The sequence below is a fragment of the Medicago truncatula genome, chromosome 2 (genome assembly GCF_003473485.1).
Source record: "Medicago truncatula cultivar Jemalong A17 chromosome 2, MtrunA17r5.0-ANR, whole genome shotgun sequence".
NCBI classification, from domain to species: Eukaryota; Viridiplantae; Streptophyta; class Magnoliopsida; order Fabales; family Fabaceae; genus Medicago; species Medicago truncatula.
The window spans coordinates 49730784-49752163 of record NC_053043.1 but is presented as its reverse complement, the minus strand read 5'-3'; the positions used below and the strand labels follow the sequence as shown (position 1 = coordinate 49752163).

The following is a 21380-nucleotide window of genomic DNA, read 5'->3' as shown; positions in this document are numbered from 1 at the left end:
CGGGGAATGCTCAGAAACTTGTCGGTGCTAACTACTATACACTACACAGGACACATTCAAAATGTGTATAGAAATACTTGTTGATGTATTGAATATTAGAATGAAACCAATTTGCTTGCATTAAGAGAGGATGTTACCTTTCTGATTTATAGAACAATTCTACATACATTGTTAGTACTATTAGCGTAATGTGGCACTGTAGGTAGTTGGAGGCTTGTATTAAGAAAAAATATATCTCTTAAATTGATTTCAACTATCTAATATGCTTAATTATAATGCATATCAATGTTAAGAGTTTCCACGCAATCTACGTATCATTGTTGGATCATTAAAAATGTTAAGAGTTCTTAATGCATATCAATATTTTCAATTTATCTTTTTAATATTACATTCGTTCTTTTTAATAAATGTGTTATTTTTCACGCAATCTACCTTAGTTATTTAAAGTTCTTTTTATAATGTGGGTTTATGTGTCAATATAATTAAATATGCTTTTTTAATAATATCATAAGGATCATTGAAACTTACACATTAAGAACGAATGTAATATTAAAAAGATAAATTGAAAATATATAAAGTAATAAATAATTAAGGTATAATATCAAAAAATAACATCAATATTTCGTTGATATAATATATCAATTTATAATTTGAGATGATTTTTTTCTCAAACCATTTTATAATTTGAAAATGCTAAACAAATATAATAACATGACATTGAAACTTATACAATTAATTTTTCAAAAATTTAAAAAGTGGCACTTTTAATTTAAAACTTTTTTTTTTCTATTTTTTTAACAATTGCACCAGGAACATCGATCAAAATGACCCTTAAAAAATTTCAATGAAAGCAATTGTTTACAGATACTAGCACAATCATACCAGTATACACCACTCAGAAACATAATCATGTCTTAGGTTATTATACTACTATATACTATATTTGTGCTAACCGGTGCCCCGGAGCACGGGTTAAACATACTGTAAAAGGAAATTATTACCATAAAAAGAAATTGTTTTTGACTTTATTATAAATTAATTACACAATTTCAATGCATTAACTACTATATAATTTCCTTATTCATATCCTTAACCAGTGTCTCGGGGCACCGGTTAGCATTTCCCATGTAAATAAACAAAATAAATAAATTCTTGGAAAAAAGAAAGAGTAAAAAGTTTGGTACAGAAAGTCCCAAGAAGGTTGTTTTGAACATTAACAAAACCAGCCAACTCCTCTCCTATGCTACATAGTACATACATATCAATAATATAACATCACCTTCATACTCTCGTCTCTTCATTCTAAGTTTTCTATAACTATCATCATAAGTAATAATAATTTAAACTTGTGTTCAATATTTGATATATTTTCACCTAGCCATTTTCATGTCTACACCATTAGAACATGATTACATAGGTTTAGCAAATAATCCTTCAATGGACAAAACATCTTCATCTCTCAACTTCAAGGAAACTGAGCTCAGACTAGGCTTACCTGGTTGTGAATCTCCTGATAGAAAATCAGTTTCTGCTGCTGGTGCTGGTGGTGGAGTCTCTTTCTTTGCCAACAAAGATTTGAAGAGCATTAATGTTTGTTCTCCTTTGAAGAACCTTGTAGCTAGTGTTGGAGCTAAAAGAGGTTTCTCTGATGCTATTGATGAGTCTTCTAAGAAATGGAGTTTCTCTATGAATGATGGATCTGAAGGAGGTAGTTTGTTCTCGCCAAGAGGAGGGAATGTTGGAAAACCTCTTGCTGGTTTAGAGACTCAAACTAATATTCAAAAGATTAATACAAATGCAACAAAAAACATCAAAGAGGTTCTTCATCAATCTGTACATGAAAAGAATAAACAGGTTTCTGGAACAAATGAGCATGCTAATGCTCCTGCTGCAAAGTATGTTTATTTACATCATCCTTCTTATTGTTTTTAGATTTTACAATTGCTTAGTTCTGTTCTGTTTAGTTTTTTTGAGTAATCTTTTGTTCATTGCATAATCAACTAAATCATGGAACATGTTGATAAACAAGTTTGATATAGATCATGTCATGTTTTGGTTGGCTAGATTAGACAAAGGTGAAAGATATTGTAACTCATAAAAAACTAGACATGTTACTGTTTTTTTTTAATGGCTTTATGTTCTGTGATTCAACCCTTCAATAGACATGATTTTTTTCTTTTTGGGGTGAGTTTTAGTTAGATATATTTTCTTATGCAAAAATTGAATTTTTCTATATATAATTCAAAAATAGTGGCTTATGAATTTTTGGGTTGTTTTCAGAAAAGGTCTCATCTTCAAAGTTGTTAAACTTATGTGTTCTTCATTGTATCAAACTTCTGTAATAGGGCACAGGTTGTGGGATGGCCACCAATTCGATCGTTTCGAAAGAACACGATGGCGTCAAATTTGACAAAGAACAATGATGAAGCTGAGGGAAAACCAGAATTTGACTGTCTCTATGTAAAAGTGAGTATGGATGGTGCTCCTTATCTCAGAAAGGTTGATCTCAAGACCTACAACAACTATATGGAACTTTCTTCAGCTCTTGAGAAGATGTTCACCTGCTTTACCATTGGTACTAACTTTACCTTCATCATATTACTTCCCTTAGCTCTTTATTTTGATTTTTTACACAACTTTTTTTACTTGCTGTAAAATTATTTACATGTGTTTTAGGAACAAGTTTCCTAGCTTGACTTTCTCATGTAAGTGTTAATTAAGTGTTTATCATACCTTATCTAGACCCTGTTTGGTTACACAGTTAATTAAGTGTTTATCATATAGGTGTTTATCGATAACGATTTTGTGATCTAATATATTCCTATTCCTAAAATCAGGTCAATGCAATTCGCCTGGACTTCCTGGGAAAGATGGACTAAGTGAGAGCTCTTTGAGGGATCTTCTTCATGGATCTGAGTATGTTCTTACATATGAAGATAAAGATGGAGATTGGATGCTTGTAGGCGACGTTCCTTGGGGGTAAGTTATTTTTTAATTCGCTGTTTAGATAAACAGCTTAATTAAGCACTTATAGCATAAGCACTTATCATGTAATCGCTTATGTATAAGTTCTATCTATATCAAAAGAGAAAATAAGTCTAAATATTTTTATATACGCTATAAGTTGTTCTCATAAGCTATCATGAAAAGCTTATGAAAATAAGCTTAAAACAGCTTACAGACATGTCATAAGTTTTTTCTATATGCTCTCCCAAAAACTTTCATATTGAAGCTTATGTTAAATCATGATAGTCCAGTGGTTAAATCGGCTTACTGAAATTGTTGATTGATGCAGGATGTTCGCTGACTCGTGTAGGAGACTACGGATCATGAAAGGCTCTGATGCAATTGGGCTAGGTATGAAAGTTTACACTCTAGGTTCTTCTAAGGAAGTTGTTAACAAATTATTGCATTAAACTCTCCATTAGGCACTTCCAATCATAATTTCAAGATATATTAAGATGATTTCAGCCCGAGTTTTGTTTTCTTTTTTAACTGTCATCTTAACATATGTCGAGGTTTTATTTGGCTAAGTATTATGCTCGCGATAAAATTATTCAATTGTATATATCTTGTAATCTTTGATATGGATTACTGGTTTTATATTGGAGAGAAAGATTGCTGATAAGTATGTTCTGAATTATCTTGTTTGCAGCTCCAAGAGCAATGGAAAAATCTAGGAGCCAAAACTAGTCCAGAAAAACTCGTTGGACCAAAGAGGAGAATTCACTGATATGCATATATAAAGGTTTACAAGGAAGTTTGAGTTTATGGTTATGCCCCAAATCAAAAATATATGTAACTCAGTTTCTCAGTTTTTGTGAATTAATAGTCTGACAAGTTTTTAGTTAGTAGAATTTATCTGGAGACATGTCCAGAGAATATATACACATATTTTGTTTGCATATCTGTTTTGTGCACCTTTGAAGTTTGTGTCTGTATAAAAGAATGGCTTGTTATGCTTTCAATATATGATTTTGAACAATTTATGTAGTTCGGATACGCGGTTTCAAAAAGATTTTTTCACATTGAAGACGGGAAGCTGCCCGGTATCGAAAATATCATTCGACTCTTGTGTATATTTGAAATGGATTCCATATCAAACCGATTTCCTACCTTGCGCCTCCTTATGTCATTAATTATTTAAGCTGCACTAATGGTGCAAAGCTCTTGAACATGTTAATCAACATGTCAATCTGTACTTCACTTCTGCTAGAGAAGTATCATCACATTAACAGCATGGGATTCTAAACTTAAGACAATTTTTCATATCAATTAGTAAATTAGTAAATAAGTACAGACAAAATCAACATTTTTTAGTAGCTAGTTTTGGCTGTGTCCTTATGCAAGGATGTCACAAAGCATGGTATGGCAAATGACATCTACACTAGAAATATATATTCATGACCATAAAAAACAGAACCAGTTCTGATAAGCAAAATCCTGCGCCACTTTTTTTTTGTTCATGTTTTGAATAATCAAACTTGAAAGAAAGTTCTATCTTCCCAGGGTTCATGAAGAAGAATTAGATAACATTATTGGTGTATATATGCAAATTAATAGTACTTGGTAAACCAGGTATATTTATCTCTTTCCAAGAAAGCAAACCTTTGATGCATCGTTTCTTCTCTTCTTCATAGTGGAGACACATCACAGGCTGACACAAGAAGAGAACGAGAACTGTGTCACCTGTGGGAGGGTGCCCATGTTTTCTGAACAGAGCCCACATTGGCTGAGCAAACTGCTTGCTGTTGAAAAAAATGAGCTTACTATGTTTTGAACTACGGAACCATATGATGAGCACAAAGTGAACTATTCTTTCGCCTTTTACTAAAGAATACCGTGTGCTATGATATAGTTGTTCATGGATCTAAAATGAAAACAGATAGATGTTTACACGTGGAACAAATTTATAGAAGAAACCAACATGTTTAACAGTCGGTGACATTACTCTTGAAAAGTTTGAAGTTGTCCATTTTGGAAGGAATTCAACTTTGGACAACTTCTGAGATGAAACACGATGAAAAATTAGTGATCGAAGTGTGACACACATTTTGCTGATAAAGGAGTAGTTGTCCATTTTGCAACTGCTTTAGTTTCATATGAATGAACTTCTGAGATGAAAAATTAGTGATCAAAGTGTGACACACATAATATATAACAGCATATTGGCAATCAAGTTAGCCACAATACATTAAAAAGCAACTAAACAACATTTAGACAGAACAGAATTGAACAATGAGTAAAGAATTTGAAAAAGGAAAAGAGCAAGAAAAATAAAACTATATCTTAAGCCAAATCAGGCTGAAGCAAATATTTGTAAATAATACAGTTACAAAACTTCCTTCAACTACAACATACCCTTGTCTAAGCAACTGTAAATTATTGTTCAGATATCTGTAAATAAACCATTTGAGTGTATCCATTAAATACAGAATTGTCAAGTTTACCCAAACCAAGCCGCTGGAACAAACCATATCGCCCATCTTCAACAATAGGATTGGGAGCACGAGCAGGATCATATCTGGTTTGATGAGTGAGGGAAGGCCCAGCAACCGGTGGGAGTTCCCAGTACACATCAAGAATAGATTCAACATACCGGCTATTCTGGAAATGTTGTGCGTAAGATATTGGCTTATTACTGTGATTAAAGTTGTCACGCATGTACCCTCTAACTCCCCACCATGCTTCCCCCGGCCCACACAGTTCTTCAGTATCAACTGCTTTCTCCCAGAATTTCTTCCTTTTGGACCTGATCCTAGCTTCATCACTGTCTTTAAAGCAACTGTGTCCCCCACCTTACATCAACAAAGAACAAAACAAAAGTCAAATTCCTACTCCAATGCTATTAGAATAATATTTTAAAATTTAAGTAACTCCACCAATATGAAGATTATCAACAGAATGGAACCCATACAAACATTGACCAACAAATGGATGCTGGACTTCATGCCAACATTGCCTATATTTTTGCGACCAAAACCACAATTAAGAATTTTTTTCTAGTATTACGTAAATTCCTTTTGACATTGGCTAGAGCAGAACTCATACGTACAATTCCACATTCATTTGTTTATGCATAATTTCCCTACACTGATATGCATAAATATAATCTGCGAAAATGTATGCAAATACAAAACCAGAAAATGAATGAAATGCAGACGCACTTAAACCATAGTTGTCGCTACAGTGGGTGTCAAAGCGGTGCGGTACAAGATAGCGGCCGCTATAGCTGCTATAGTGGGTAACGGTAGCGGATTCTGATCCGCTATTGGATTTTAACAGGAAAAATCGCAAGTTGACCCTAATTTTAAAACCATTTTAGGGGTATTTATGGCATTTCGTATAAACCCTAACATTTTCCCAACTCTCTCTCTTATCCGCCACAAAACACAGGAAACACGATCTGTAAACTGATGTACAACCCTCGCACAATCTGCAAACCGATTGCCATCGCCGTTGCAGCCGCCGATTGTGCCGCTTCCATTGTCTTCCACTGTTCATGTCCCAGCTATCTTCCTCTAGTTCTTTGTTCTCTTTTTATTTCATATGTTCTTTTTTCTTTTGGATTTAATGTTTTGATTGAGACTTGAAAGCTTTCATAAACTTAATTATTTCTTTGACATTTGTTGGTATTCGGATTTGAATCTAATGTTCCGTGGATGTTTGAGTGTTTTGATTTATGAATGTTTCATGAGATTTGAGTTTTATATTTAATTTTATATTAAATAAATATGTGTTTGTTTATACTTTATAGTATTATTCAACAGCAGTCTTCACGCTATACGCTATCCCGCTATCCCACTTTTGGGGTCGGATGCTACGCGCTGCTATCCGGGATCGACTGCTATGACCTAAATGTGGCAGTGTCTAAGCCTCAAAAGTTTTGCCAATCATATAAATAGCAAGACTCTAATAAACGGTGGTTTCCTTGTAACAAAAATGTATTTTTGCAGTCATTTCTTGGGTTTGAACCTTTCAAGTTACTATATAGACTTATGTTTGTTTCCTTATGATCTAGTAGTGGTGTTTTTCATAAACTTTCTGGATTTATATGTTGGATTTTCATTCATTTTTCGTCAATTATACTATGCATATTATTTGTATGCATTTCTCACAGAAACAGAAAGAAAATTCAATAAAATAGGACAATTCAATACCAAAGTGAGTTTACACACCTCGTATGTAAAATTGATCACATATCTGCCTCAATGAATAGTGGTCACCAGTACCAGTGTCATAGTTATCCTCAAAAACAAGATGCCGGAACCCAGCTTTCAGAGCTTGTTCGATTCTGCTCATTATGACACATACAAAATAACAATTATAATAATCAGTAGCAATTTCATTCATAAGTACCCAACTATTGAATCATACATCTGGAAGATCTTGTAATTCACCTTTTCAATTCATTTTGATGGTCATCAAAAAATATAAGAACCCGACTAAGGTCCTTAATCCCATGTTCCCTCATCACTTTTGACCAATCAACACTTCCAAAATCCACAAAGTCCTTTCCAGCATAATATGTACAATTACCATCAACATATGCAGGTCCCTTTTTTAGATACTTTTCTGGATGCCTAGGTGAAAGAGAAACAATCCGTGTGTCTGGCATAGCTTGCCGCAAAACCCAAGTTGAATGTCCTTTGAAAGCGCCACTCTCAATCATCAGATCCGGTTTAAGCCACCGGGCAATAAACCAAAGTCCAAAGCTGTGGTCCAAACCCATTCCATACATATTGTTTTTGATTGGCCGTGTTTCGTATATAGGAACAAACTCTTCCAGCCCCTTAAGCAGATCTTTCGATGTCCATTCTACAGTTTTACCATGTTTCGATCTGCCTTTACCAACAATAAAATTATAAGTATCCAGCAACAACAAACAGTGTCACTTGACAATTTCAAAATAATAATCCAATAGTGTGAAACAACAGAAAATGAAATTGTAAATCCAGCACCACACACATTATCAAATCATTCTCACAAATTCTCCACAGTCAAGAAATACAACTTCAAACTCCATTTATAAGGAATGTGATTAAGAAGGAATAAGAAATGCCACTAAAATCAACATTTTACTCTCGACTAAAAAGCTTGATCTAACAATAAATATACCCAAAAGTGTTAAATAAATACTAGTTTTGCCACAAAACACTAGATAATTTCTGTTATGTTAACAATAATACATCAAATTTCCCTCTTTGATTAGTTGCTAAATGTAACTTTTTTTTGTTGCCGTGTTATAGGTATGAAGTTTCGACGGCTGTTACACAGTAACTAATCTCAATCGGGGAACTTGTGACGCACACAAGGTGGGTTCTTCCCGCCCAACTGAATTTTTTCCATATGCAAGAGTTGGGGAACGGACTCATGCCACTTGCTTAAGGGGCCCAAATCCCTTACGACTTCAACTAATTCATTGTTTTTTTTATTTGGGACTGTAGACGGAGTGGTAAATTCCACAAGAAACACACAATCCAGCCTAACAACTTCGATATTTGCCAATTGAGCTAGGACTTATGGATTGGATCAATTCAATGTTTGTGTTACTAAATCTAACTTAACTTAACTTACACATTCCTAATGCTATTCATCAGCATCAAAATGAACATGGAATAAAGCAAAACTCACAATTCAAAATCAACCAATTACACAAAAAGAAATAAAATTCGATTCAATTCAGGATCAACATCCTGAAAATCAATAACAATAAATTGAGTATTTAAAGAAAAGAAAAAAATCATTTTTTTATTATTTAACATTCTAATCTAGAAGCATTTCATTTTGATCTTCCACGCACAAGAAATTACCAACTCCTAAGCTACCAAATTGCATTTTTTTTTTCTCTTATCTAAAAGAAAAACCTAAAAATCATGATTCTAAAAAATGCGAATTTAGCATGAATTGGATCAGATCAGCGCAAAGAGACTTACAGCAGGGCACACCAAGAGCACCAAAATCCGAATCAAGTCCATCCAAATCAAAAAACGCGGCGCGTGAAGCAGGTTTGAAGAACGCGTTAGAGGAGATACAAACGAAGCTACGAGATGTGAAAAAGAAGAAGAAAGAGAAAGCGAAGAGAAGAAGAAATGCGATGGTGAGACACGGAACATAGTGACGAGTTTGAGAAAGAAAGGTTGAAGCTCTGTTGGTGATGCGAAAGAGAATGTGTTGTTTTTTGGTTTTGGAATCGTCGGCGTTGATTAGGTCGTCGTCGTCGGAGTCGCCGTGAGAGTTGCCGCGGCGGGAGGAGAGTGTCCGCTCTAACATGGCGGTGGTTTGCTTCGGAGAGTGTGTGTGGCGTGTTCCGGTGAATGTGATAGATAGTTTTGGTGATGATGATGATGACGACATTCGATTTTATTTTATTATTCTTCTTTTACTTTCTTCTTATTAAAAAAATGAAAAATTTAGTGAAAGACATGTGATTTGTTCCTTCATCATCTTCTTCCTTGGATTAACATCCTCCTCATTTATAATTTTTTCTAATTGTTTCAATTTGAAGAGAGATAGGATCCACCACTTTTTATTTTTATTTTTTTTGTCTATTTCTCTTCAAATTATAATAAATAAAAAAGTTATAAATGGAGAGGATATTTACTCCTTCTTCCTATATAATTAGAGAAAATTAATTAATGTGATTCCCTTATGTATTTATTTGTCCCCTGTATAAGCCGCAATTATTAGATATCTAAATCTCAACTTAAAGAATATTCATAATTAATTTGGAGGAAATTATCCTATATGGGGAATGCTTATGCACATCCATTCAAAAAATAGAAGGTGTGCATTAGCAATGTACATCTTTTGTATTTGGACCAAAAATCCACACTTCTCTTTTTAAAAGCCACTAAAGTGAATGGGTGTTATGGTAATTTTATTTTTTTTCTCTCTCCATGCAATTAATGAATCAACCCTTTCATCCAATCTTCTGTTATCTCTCATGGCTGCAAAAAATTTCTTTACTCAATTTTCTTTTTATCGTCAATGCTCAAATCATACAGGAGTAGTAGAACAAAAAAATTAAATGGTTATTATGATCTAATTCCCTACCATTGCAAGGAACGTCAAATTCAAATGATTATAATGTAAATCCCCTTCTTTTTCTTCAATTGGAATAAAACGAAAAAGATGCACGAAGATGTCTTTTTAAAGCATGATTTTACTTTGCTTTTGTTCCCGATTCAACAAAGGCATTTTGGCTAATGAAATTTGTTCACCTCTGGTCTCTAAAATTTTCCATTGCCATACACTCAAAGTTAACAATTTCATATTCAAATTGGTGGTATTATTATAAGATGATGGTGTTTTTGATGTAAATAAGAAGACTGTGGATAAAGAAATTGTTTTATGCGGTTTAGGTCTGATAGGTGGATAGGGGAGTCTCCTCTTTGTGTGCGGTTTAGGCGGTTGTTTGAGTTAACAGAGAATAAGTCTATGTTCGTGGCCGACTTGCTCTCTATTGATTCGGAGAGGTGGGGGGAGGTGTGGAGGTGGAGACGTAGGTTATGGCAGTGGGAGGAGGAGTTGCTAGATGAGTGTAGGGCTTTACTTCTTGATGTTTCCTTGAATCCTAATGTTTCAGATAGCTGGGTGTGGCTTCCGGACCCATCTGGTGGATACACAGTTCGAGGTGCATATAGTTTGTTAATCTCTCAGGTTCCTCCGGTCGCCGACTATGATTTGGATTTGGTGTGGCACAAACAGGTTCCCTTAAAGGTTTCCGTTTTTGCGTGGAGGCTCATCCGTGATCGTTTACCAACAAGGACAAATTTGATTGCTAGACGGGTGTTGTCGCCTGACATGTCTTCGCGTGTTGCTGATTGTGGTCATCCTGAATCGGCTCGACATCTATTTTTATTGTGTGATACTTTTGGTTCTTTGTGGCATTTGGTGCGTGACTGGATCGGTTGCTTTGGGGTGGACACAGATAATATTTCATATCATTTTTTACAGTTCACTCATTTGATAGGTGGTGGTGCTGCTAGACGTTCTTTTATGCAACTTATATGGCTTCTTTGTGCCTGGGTTGTTTGGAATGAACGTAATAACCGGATGTTTAATCATGTTGTTACCCCCATCCCTTGTTTACTAGATAAGATTAAGCTGTTGTCTCTAGGTTGGTTGAAAGCTAAAAAAAGCTACATTTGTTTTTGGGACTCAGCAGTGGTGGTCAAACCCTCTTGTTTGTTTGGGTATTGGCTAATGTTTTTCTGTTGTTTTTTGTTTGTAACCGTTGTAACTCTTGGTTTTTGTGGTAGTCTCTAAGGCACACCTTTTGCGTTGGGAACTACCCTATTCGTATATAATTCTATTTTAGCTTGTTCAAAAAAAAAAAAAATTGTTTTATGAGGCAGTCATGGTGAACCAAAAAATTAATTGTAAAGAGAGAAAAAAGATATTCATTAATGGCCGGGAAAAGGACAAAAAAAGAAAATTACCATAACACCTATTCACTTTAGTGGCTTTTTAAAAGAGAAGTGTGGGTTTTTGATCCAAATACAAAAGGTGTACATTGCTAATGCACACCTTCTATTTTTTGAATGGGTGTGCATTAGCATTCCCCTATGTGTGTGTGTATATTCATGTCGTTTTTGTTATATTTTTTAATATTTAAATTTATTTTTATCTATTTATTACTTGTATTGAACATCATAAGATAAAGTCAGGTGGAAAGGAGAGATTGTATATAGTATAGATGTATGCCTTCAAAATTCTTCTTAATCTTTTTACTTTGAGTTTATTTTTTCCTTTCCTTTCAATTTATTTTTGTTAAATTAAAATATGATGACAAAAAGTGTTGTGGGAATAGACCTTGGAACAACGTATTCTTGTATTGCTGTGTGGCTTGATGAAAACAGAAGAGTAGAGATTATCCACAATGACCAAGGAAACAGAACTACACCTTCTTTTGTTTCTTTCACTAAGGACCAAAGGTTGATTGGTGATGCTGCTAAGGGTCAAGCTACCTCCGACCCCGAAAACACTGTCTTTGGTAAATTTCTTCTCTCTTTATGCATTTAATATTATCATCATCCTTTTAAACAGCAGTTGCAGTTGTGCCGCAGTTTTCAAAATTGTTGCAATTGTTGCAGTTTCAATATGGGATACATTGTGATTAAGACGGCATCAAAAGTATGATGTCGTCATAATCCATGTCCAGTTTGCAATCAGCAACCTTTATTTGAAACCATGGTTACTTTACGATGAGACGATTGCTATCTATTTTAATTAGCTGAACAAAATGTATGATGCGAAATAATTATTTATGTTTTTTTTTTCCAGATGCTAAGAGGTTAATCGGTAGGAAGTTTAGTGATTCTGTTGTTCAAAATGATATCATGTTGTGGCCATTCAGGGTCATTGGGGTGGATGACAAACCAATGATTATTGTAAAATACAAGGGTCAAGAGAAGCGTTTTTGTCCTGAGGAAATATCGTCTATGATCCTCACAAAGATGCGAGAGGTTGCAGAGAAATTTTTAATGTCCCCCCGTAAAGAATGCAGTTGTTACCGTGCCTGCTTACTTCAATGATTCTCAGCGAAAAGCCACCATAGATGTTGGTGTCATTGTCGGCCTTAATGTTTTACGAGTAATCAATGAACCAACAGCTGCTGCTCTAGCATACGGCCTTAACAAGAGAATTAATTGTGTTGGAGAACGAAATATTTTCATCTTTGACCTTGGTGGTGGTACTTTTGATGTGTCTATACTTACAATTAAGGACAAGGTCTTCCGTGTTAAAGCCACTGCTGGAAACACTCACCTTGGAGGAGAGGACTTTGATGATAGAATGGTGAACTACTTTGCAGAAGAATTTGAGAAGAAGAACAATGTGGATATTATTGGAAACTCAAGAGCCATAAGAAGGTTGAGAACGGCATGCGAGAGAGGAAAAAGGACACTGTCTTTTGCTTCGTTCAGCACTATTGAGGTAGATTCTTTATTCCGTGGTATTGACTTCTTTTCATCAATCACTCGTGCCAAATTTGATGAAATAAATATGGATCTTTTCAACGAGTGTTTGAAAACTGTTAAGAGTTGTCTTATTGATGCCAAGTTGGACAAGAGTGCTATCCACGATGTTGTCCTTGTTGGCGGCTCCTCTAGAATTCCAAAAGTAAAACAGCTGTTGCAGGAGTTTTTCAAGGGGAAGGAATCATGCGAAAGCATAAACCCTGATGAGGCTGTTGCTTATGGTGCAGCTGTCCAGGCTGCTATTTTGAGTAAAGGCATTAAGAATGTTCCAAAATTGGTGCTGCGAGATGTTACCCCTTTGTCACTTGGTATCTTAAACAAGGGAGGTGTCATGAGTGTGGTGATTCCTAGGAATACTTCTGTACCTGTCAAGAAGACAAGAGTGTATGAAACATGTGAAGATAACGAATCCGAAGTCCTAATTGAGGTTTATGAGTGTGAGAGAGCATGAGTAAGTGACAACAATCTGATTGGTTCTTTTAATCTTTCTAGCCTCTCTGTTGCTCCTCGTGGTCACCCTTTAGATGTATGCTTTGCCATCGATGTAAATGGCATCTTAACCGTTTCTGCTAAAGAAAAATCCACTGGTAATAGGAATGAGATTACAATTACCAAGGACAAAGGAAGATTGTCATCTCAAGAAATTAAAAACATGATTAGAGAAGCTGAAATTTACCGCATTGAAGATGAAAAATTCCGTAAGAACGTCAATGTAACGTATGCATGAGGAATGCTCTAAAGATTAGCCAGCAAGAAAATGACAAGATCAATAATGCAATTACAAAGGCCACAAATTTGCTTGACACTAATCAGGAGAGTAAAACGGATGTTCTCGAGAATCATCTTAAGGAGCTTGAGAGTATATTCCAACGCATTAAAGGAAAATCCGTCTAGTTTTTTGTTATCTCATTTGGTTTTTCAAATTCTTGTCGTTGAAACCATGACTTAGATGCTTCTTTTTTCGTTTCATTTGTTTTTGTAGTTTTTTTCATTATTATTTATGAAGCCATTCTCTCCTGAAAGGCTTCCCGTTGAGTCTTCTTCAAGATTATCTCCACCTTTTTGATAAAAGCCTTCTAAAATGTTTATATATTTATATGCTGGCTTTATAAATTGATTGGAATAATACATTTTTATAAGTTGATCTAACTTTTTGAATTGAACTTATAATACTATATTCAGCAATTCTGTAATAGGTGTGTAAATACTTGTAATCTCCATTGTGAAAGTTAACTTAAAATCAGGTTTCTGCAGAATCATGGCACGATGGCTGGGCAACATGGCACGATTGGAGGTTTCAGTTTTGAGGCAAGGCACTGAAAAAATCGTGGCACGATGGTGCGCTGGCAGCAAATAACATAAACGTATTTTGGGTGCAGATTTGTTCCAAATTTTAAGCAATACTTTTACTATAAAAATAGACCTTGTATCAGAGTAAACTGGGAGATAGAGGGGGGTGAAACAATGGTTTAGAAAGGCAACAACAAAACTAGGGTTTGTATAGAGTTTGTCTCACTAGGTTTTGAGGGTTGATTCACCTTGGGAAACAATATTAGGATTGAGTCTCTTGGTTACGGGAAGAGGCTGGGACTTTGGGTAGAATTAGGCGGGAGACTTATTCTTGTAACCCATTGATATCTCTTTTGTAACGTTACTCATCATATAGTGGAACGGAGGGCTGCTCTCTCCCCCAAACTAGGTCAATTTGGACCGAACTAGGTCAACAAATTCTTTTGTGTTCTCTCTTCTTTTCTCTCGCTGTTGTTTTCTACTTTTGGCTTATGATTATAATTGTTCCATACACTTTAATTTTGGTTGCCTGATTATCTATTGCTCCACACATCAAGTTAGTTATTGGTGTGATTTTTCATCGAATTCGCAACATCCATAATTGGCATTGTAAGATGGTGCCTTTTAATCAATGAAGTCATTCTAAAGCCACTCCATGTATCATTCTATATTTGCAAAAAATTATCTGGAGTGTACATGTTGATTGTATATTATAGTTGTTGTGTCTGCTTCAAGTTGTCGACGACTCAACCCAAACCAAAGTCTTGTAAAAGAATCAATTTGGTCGCTCAAATTAGGCACTCGTATCAACTTAGTTGTTATTATTGTTAGAGGCGAGAGTTGAACTCATGACTTCCGATCTCTATGTTCCTCTCCCAAATCACTTTATGTGTTACGGACTATAGAATAGGCAGTGTCTACATTGACTACGACTTGTATGTCACCATGTCATTTAATGTTACACATATCATCACACTTAAATGATAAAATTAATGGAGGAACTAACTTGATCAATATTTTGATAACCTGTACCGTGATGGAAGATCTTTTTTTAAATGTAGGAAAGGCACCCTGTTGTTTGCTTCTTGGCATCTTTAGAAAAAGGAAAAGAAAAAAGCATCTTCATAAAAAAAATTAGTGGTTTACAAAAGAAGCATTGCTTCTAATAGAAGCCTACGTATTGAATACATGTTCTTTTCGTTGTTGTTATGCACTATTCAAGAGTACGATCACACATTTATTTGACTTTTTTCATATAATATATCTTATAAACTTGTATATTTTATTTAAATGGACAATATTGGAAAGGTTCTATGACCTTAAAAGGCATATAGAGCTGTAAGTTATTCCTTATTTGACAAACAAGGACAAGAACAATCCTACCTAATTGAAGGCAAGAATACACTAAGGAAGAGCATATATATATTTTTAATGAAATAATGTTTAAACATCAAAATGAGACATTAAATATGATGCCACTTATTTTTGTGGGGTATATTTTTTTTTATTAATTCCTATACATATGTATTATAAAATGAAAAGTATGTGAGAAACATATATAAACCTAGTCTAGCTCTAAATCATGCTTACCCTCCTATTCCCATGGCGTGTCTTGGGGCTCTGTTTGGATGCAAACGTTCCAATTCCATTGTAGGCTATCTTCTATCAACTTTGATCACTATAGCAATTCTTTGCGTTTTGCGTTTGCTATGTTATGGATTTTATCGGTTTCTAAAGAGGAGAGATTCTTGCATTGCTGAACAACAAAATGGTAGCTTACAAGTGCAATCAGAAAATACAAGGCAATAGATTCTTCTATTATCTTGCTCCATCATAATCATAATCATAATCTTCTAATTGTAATAATTTGTTGAATAAGAGCTTCTCTACAATATATTTTTTTTAAAATGTATAATCTGCTTTATTTTTACTCGATATAAAAGTTAGTTATCGTTAATTAGTTGGTTAGTTATTATCTATCTATCTATTTTATTTATGAGTAATGATATTTGTACAACTATTTTATGACAACTTTTGAACAACTTTCTCTCTCATACTTACGTTATCTTCTTACTTTCTTTCTTCATTTTTCTCTCTCCATTGTTTTTGATCAATAAGAAGAGAGAAAAAGAACAAAAGTTGTCACCAAATAGTTGTACATATATTATTATTCTTTATTTATCTATTAAATCAGGGTGGCCTCTAATATGGACCCTTTTTTTGATGGACCAATCATGGACCCTCTAAAATTACCTGCTGTTGCAGGTCATTTGTATTTCCTTAAGTTTATATAAAAACAATATTTCTTTTTAAAAAAATATAAAAACAATATTATTAATTAAGTAATTTACAGTTTTGCCCATCAATGTGTTGTTATTTTTGAAGAGAATACTGGAACCTTTTTTCCAGTTTTCTTTCCACATCACGTTGAAACTTTCTCACCATCTCACTCCTTGGATTCAAGTGAAACTTCTTCCTTCTTTTAATCAAACTGCTTATTCCTTTTTCCTTTTCATATCAAGATCGTTTCATATCAAGATCGTGATTGGCTTGTCTTGGTGAGGGATAATATGAACTCAACAGATCTGTGGCAGTGAGTAAGCGCAAATCCACAAAGGGGTTTTTATCAAAATTGGAGTTTTATATACGTAAGTGTCTGCCTATTTCATTTGAATGTATAATATCTTTCATTTTGGTAACTTTGTTCTGATAAGATGTTGTGAAATTTTTTGAATGCAGACTTTTAATTTGTTGTGATGGCTAACAGTAACAATGAACAGATTATGAGTAGCAGTGAAAATACCTCACAGGTATCATGCCTTTCTTTGTAATTTTATATTCTATTTTTGGCTAATTTATGGCATTTAGAATTTGTAGAGCCCTTTGTAATATAGTGTATGTATATATTTTGTTTGCATCAGTTTATGGAGTTTGGAGATATAGAAAGTGATATGAAAGTTGGATTTGGATTTGCTATTCAAGGAATGGAAGATATAGGAAAAATTGATTTTAAAAAATTAAATGCAAGTGATGTTATGAAGTTTCATTTTCCAAATATTGCAGTGGCTTATGCATTTTACAATTGGTATGCTCGAATGAATGGTTTTTCTGCTCGTAGAAGAAAAGTAAGGAGAAACAAAAACAACGAGATTATACAACAAATATTTGTTTGCTACAGACAAGGTTTCAGAGAAAAAAAGCTTGAGAACAATAAAATCCGTAAGCGTGAGGCAAGAGCTGACACTAGGTGCGGATGTGATGCCAAATGTAGTGTGCACATTGATTCTGGTAGTCGATGTTGGTATGTATGGGATTTTAACAATGACCACAATCATAGCCTTGTCGATGATGATTTTATTGCAATTCAAAGATTTTTCTTACAAACAAACAACCTTATGCCATCAACAGTCACACCCGAAACAAAAATAAAACACAGACTCTGGAATTATACCAAATTTAAAGAACTAACAAGAAGTGTGATTAACCAAACATTGAACGGTTGAATATTTCAAGTCTTTGACTAGACAACTTAAAACAACACGACACGCCTAATTCCACAAATAAATACCTTTTTTTTTTTTGGAAAATAAAGGGACCTTACTTGAAGAATTACATAATGGGAATGTAAGAGTGATTTACCTATTTACTCAGAAGGAGAAAAAACAAGCAGCATTTTATAAAAATACAAGTAACCAATTTATTCAACCATTTCTCTTTCCAGAAGCATCAATTCAATTTAGTTTAGTTCATCTATTCTTCTGACACAAATAAACACCTCAGTTAACACTAATTTGAAGTATTTGAATACTAACAAATCCAAATGCTGACATCAACCAGTAAACATGAAATTAACCTAAAAAGAAGAAAGAATCATAAGAATCCAAGGAATTAGAATGAATAGTTTGATAATAAAACAACTAGGAATCCACAACAGCAAAATTGGAATCGATTAACAGCTATGAAGCAAGAAAGGAAACTGCAATCGATTAACAATTATGGATTTGGGGTTTAAGTTTTGAAGATTTAGAATTTTTGTTTGAGAAGCTTAAGATTCAGAATTGACAATTGATGAAAAATAGAGGAGAAAAATGGAGGAAAAGAAATTACAGAAGAAGAAAGGGAACTTTCTGAGAAGAACTTTCTGAGAAGAGAGATGAAAAATATGAACACAGAACAGAACGAGATCACGAAAATCCAAATCCAATTCGTGTCAGATTTCCGATCTTAGCAATAAACGGACCTTCGATTCGACGATTTCACAAAGGAAAAAAAAAACGCTTTCTCAAGAGCTTCGTTGTCGGTGGCCCAGGCAAGTCCACCAACAAAGCATTGGTATTCAACTTCCGCCATGGAAATCGGGAAAGAAAATTGGCAATTGATGAAAAATAGAGGAGAAGAATGAATGAAAAGAAATTACAAAGAGGGAAAGGAATTTTCTGAGAAGAGAGATGAAAAGTATGGATTCAATCTAGCTTTTTTTTTTATAATTAAAATTGATTAATTCTTTTTTTTTTTTTTAATTATGATGATCGGTTGTAGCAGGTCATATAAGGAGGTTCATTGGTGGACCTTTTTTTGGGGTCTATATTAGGGGCACCTTAAATCTCAAATTAGTTTTTCGTTGGTGCTTTGATTGCCACGTCAAATAAAATCCGAGTTGTCACATGTTAGAATCTATGGTGCTATCTATTCCTTATTTTATAATTCTCATTTCGATTGACTACAATAGCAAATTGAGAATTGCTGTTCCCACATTTGGTTTGGCTGTGCCACACGAGTAAATTAATCAAATGCCCTTCGGCAGTTAACTGCCGAAGTTTTTAGTAAACCGGCGGCAGTTAACTGCCGAGGAAATAAATTCAGTATAATCCATCGGCACTTAAGTGCCGAAATTCCTGGACTCATGTTGTTCGACAGAAGCTGTTTGTTCCTTTTATACGAAGAATATTGTTTCATTCACATGTAGAAGAGAGTCAAGATTAAATGATTTTGTGGGCTTTACTTCATCAATTGCACACAAATTTAATTAAATTAGATAAAAAAAAGATGATAGAAAGAAATATGTTAGTTTAGGTTTGGTCTGTTCCATGCGATGAATTGAATCAAAGAATGAGAAGGATGTTAAACCCAAGCAGGAAACATTTAAATCTGAAAGATAATAAAAATCAACCAATACTTTAATTCATGCCATGGCTTTTCGTTGGATTACTCATAACACAAGACCCAAATCTTTGATTCATTTGAATCAAATATAAATATCAAAAGAATTGATGTTGTCGCATGAAGTTTGGAAAATTCAAGAAACTGTAGGTCTGAGATTTGGGTGAAATGGAGCAAGGTTAAGTGGGAGTGGGATTGATTCAGCACTCTTCGGTAGTTAACTGCCGAGGTTTTCCTCGGTAGTTAACTGCAGCCGGTTTCCCTTTTTCTTTGGCAGTTAACTACCGAAGGATATTTTCGTCTTTTGCATATGTTTCTCAGCCTTCTCATATGTGTAAACAGCAATTCTCTAGCAAATTCCTTCTTTTCTCTTTGCTAATGTCCGTTACAATTAAGTAAAAACCATCTCTTGTCTTCTGTTATAAAGTATGTTTAGAATAGAGTATAATCAACTTATTGTATTTTCTGATTTGGTTATAAGACACCTGCTACTATTATCAAATTTGGTTATCAAAAACCGGTTATCATAATTTAAGAACAAAATTCAAATAACCCCAATTTTGTATATAAGCTGTCATTTGTAAACCAAAAAAAACCTCAATATTTGATTTGTCACTCTTAAGGTTTTATAACTCGAGAGTTTACCTCAATTTATTTTGCTTAGGTAAACTCGACTCGAGAACTCGTACGAGTTTACCTAAAATTAAAATTAAAATTAAAATTAAATAAAATTTATTATTTACATGACATATGAACTAATATAATGTTGTAAATAGTCCAATAGTGTAAAATATGACTAAATTATAAAGGTTTTTAACCACCATAATAAAGCATTTTGTTCAACTAAACATCAAAATACAAAATAAACTTGCAAAGTCATAAGTCTCTTAAGTCTTAACCATCCAAAAAGGCAAGTTTCACAAGTTTCTAAAGTTGTTAATAAAACCATAAAAAATAAAAAAATAAAAAACATTAGACTTACATTCCGAGTTTACCCGAGTTTGACCGAGACAAACATTCCGAGTTTAATCAAATTTACCTCCAAATTGACACAATTTTGGTACCTATAAACGTAAACTCGACGAATTAATACTTGATTTGTGGAACATTGGTCACTCTTACATGACTCTTCTAATGTCTCATTTCATACGTCACTTTAAGAAAAATCTTCCATTGTCAAGTTGTTTGATAAAGCAAGCAAAGCTTATCCTCAAAGCCAAATTACATCATTATTAGGACATCGCTAACAAGTGTCTCCAAGATACTCTTTAAGATCCTAAGAACAATTATTCTTTCAAAAAATCAATTATTATAATTTCCAAAGCATTAAATACACGACTTTTCTTAAAAACATAACATTAATTTAAAGTGTTTAAAGAACGCACCAAAGATAATCGTTAGCATTTTCCTTATTAAATTTTTTTTGATAGAAAAAACTTATTAAACTAATATTATGGTATATCACATCTAAATCTAATCAATAAAAAAAATATTTTCGCTCGCACAACACGTGAGTCAAAATCTAGTTCCAAATTAACAACAAACAAATAACATCAATCATACAATAAATTTTGCAATATTGTGATGCAATGGATATAAATGTGTTATCCTAAAGTTGAAGAATATGAAATAATTAATAAAAACACAAAAAAGGGATTAATATAAAACCTTGTATATCTATGACAATTGATCCAAACACAAACATCTTTTCTATTCCAACTAATCAAACTAAGAAGAAGCTTCACCCAAGCAAGAGGCAACAATCTCCAAAATCTACAGGTGAGGGAAGAGAGAAAATTGAAAATGCTTCTTTGATCTTTACTAGTGCTTCTTCTCCTATATATAAGAGAAAATCTTGTCTCTAAAGTGTATAACTAAACGCCCCATCATGTAACCAAAAAAAATAAACGCCCCATCCCACATCGACAAGTATAATAACATAAAAGT

General features: G+C 33.9%; 4 protein-coding genes and 2 pseudogenes across 5 annotated transcripts; 5 read left to right on the top strand and 1 right to left on the bottom strand.

Moving 5' to 3' along the window:
- Positions 1 to 1212: 1212 nt before the first annotated feature.
- On the top strand, positions 1213 to 3996 carry LOC11432380 (auxin-responsive protein IAA27). The gene is made up of 5 exons (XM_003597667.4): positions 1213 to 1895; positions 2346 to 2575; positions 2838 to 2979; positions 3296 to 3357; positions 3656 to 3996. Exons 1-5 carry the CDS (start codon positions 1387 to 1389, stop codon positions 3691 to 3693), a joined length of 981 nt encoding a protein of 326 aa, XP_003597715.1. The 5' UTR covers positions 1213 to 1386; the 3' UTR covers positions 3694 to 3996.
- A 795-nt stretch (positions 3997 to 4791) lies between these two features.
- LOC112419566 (uncharacterized) lies at positions 4792 to 4896 on the top strand (annotated as a pseudogene).
- A 298-nt stretch (positions 4897 to 5194) lies between these two features.
- Positions 5195 to 9443, bottom strand: LOC11431444 (uncharacterized). The gene is made up of 4 exons (XM_003597665.4): positions 8937 to 9443; positions 7401 to 7845; positions 7179 to 7294; positions 5195 to 5798 (listed from the first exon to the last, which is right to left on the bottom strand). Exons 1-4 carry the CDS (start codon positions 9355 to 9357, stop codon positions 5383 to 5385), a joined length of 1398 nt encoding a protein of 465 aa, XP_003597713.1. The 5' UTR covers positions 9358 to 9443; the 3' UTR covers positions 5195 to 5382.
- Positions 9444 to 10353: 910 nt separating this feature from the next.
- On the top strand, positions 10354 to 11323 carry LOC120578419 (uncharacterized). The gene is made up of 2 exons (XM_039831138.1): positions 10354 to 11122; positions 11265 to 11323. Exons 1-2 carry the CDS (start codon positions 10354 to 10356, stop codon positions 11321 to 11323), a joined length of 828 nt encoding a protein of 275 aa, XP_039687072.1.
- Positions 11324 to 11790: 467 nt separating this feature from the next.
- On the top strand, positions 11791 to 13877 carry LOC112419465 (heat shock cognate 70 kDa protein-like; annotated as a pseudogene).
- A 2574-nt stretch (positions 13878 to 16451) lies between these two features.
- On the top strand, positions 16452 to 18724 carry LOC11441999 (putative protein FAR1-RELATED SEQUENCE 10). 2 transcript variants are annotated; one of them, XM_039830905.1, is made up of 3 exons: positions 16452 to 16866; positions 17013 to 17083; positions 17195 to 18724. In XM_039830905.1, exons 2-3 carry the CDS (start codon positions 17030 to 17032, stop codon positions 17774 to 17776), a joined length of 636 nt encoding a protein of 211 aa, XP_039686839.1. In that variant the 5' UTR covers positions 16452 to 16866; positions 17013 to 17029; the 3' UTR covers positions 17777 to 18724. The 2 variants fall into 2 exon arrangements, with proteins under 2 accessions (XP_039686839.1, XP_003597711.1); XM_003597663.4 differs by having other exon boundaries at positions 16453 to 16921.
- Positions 18725 to 21380: the final 2656 nt, after the last annotated feature.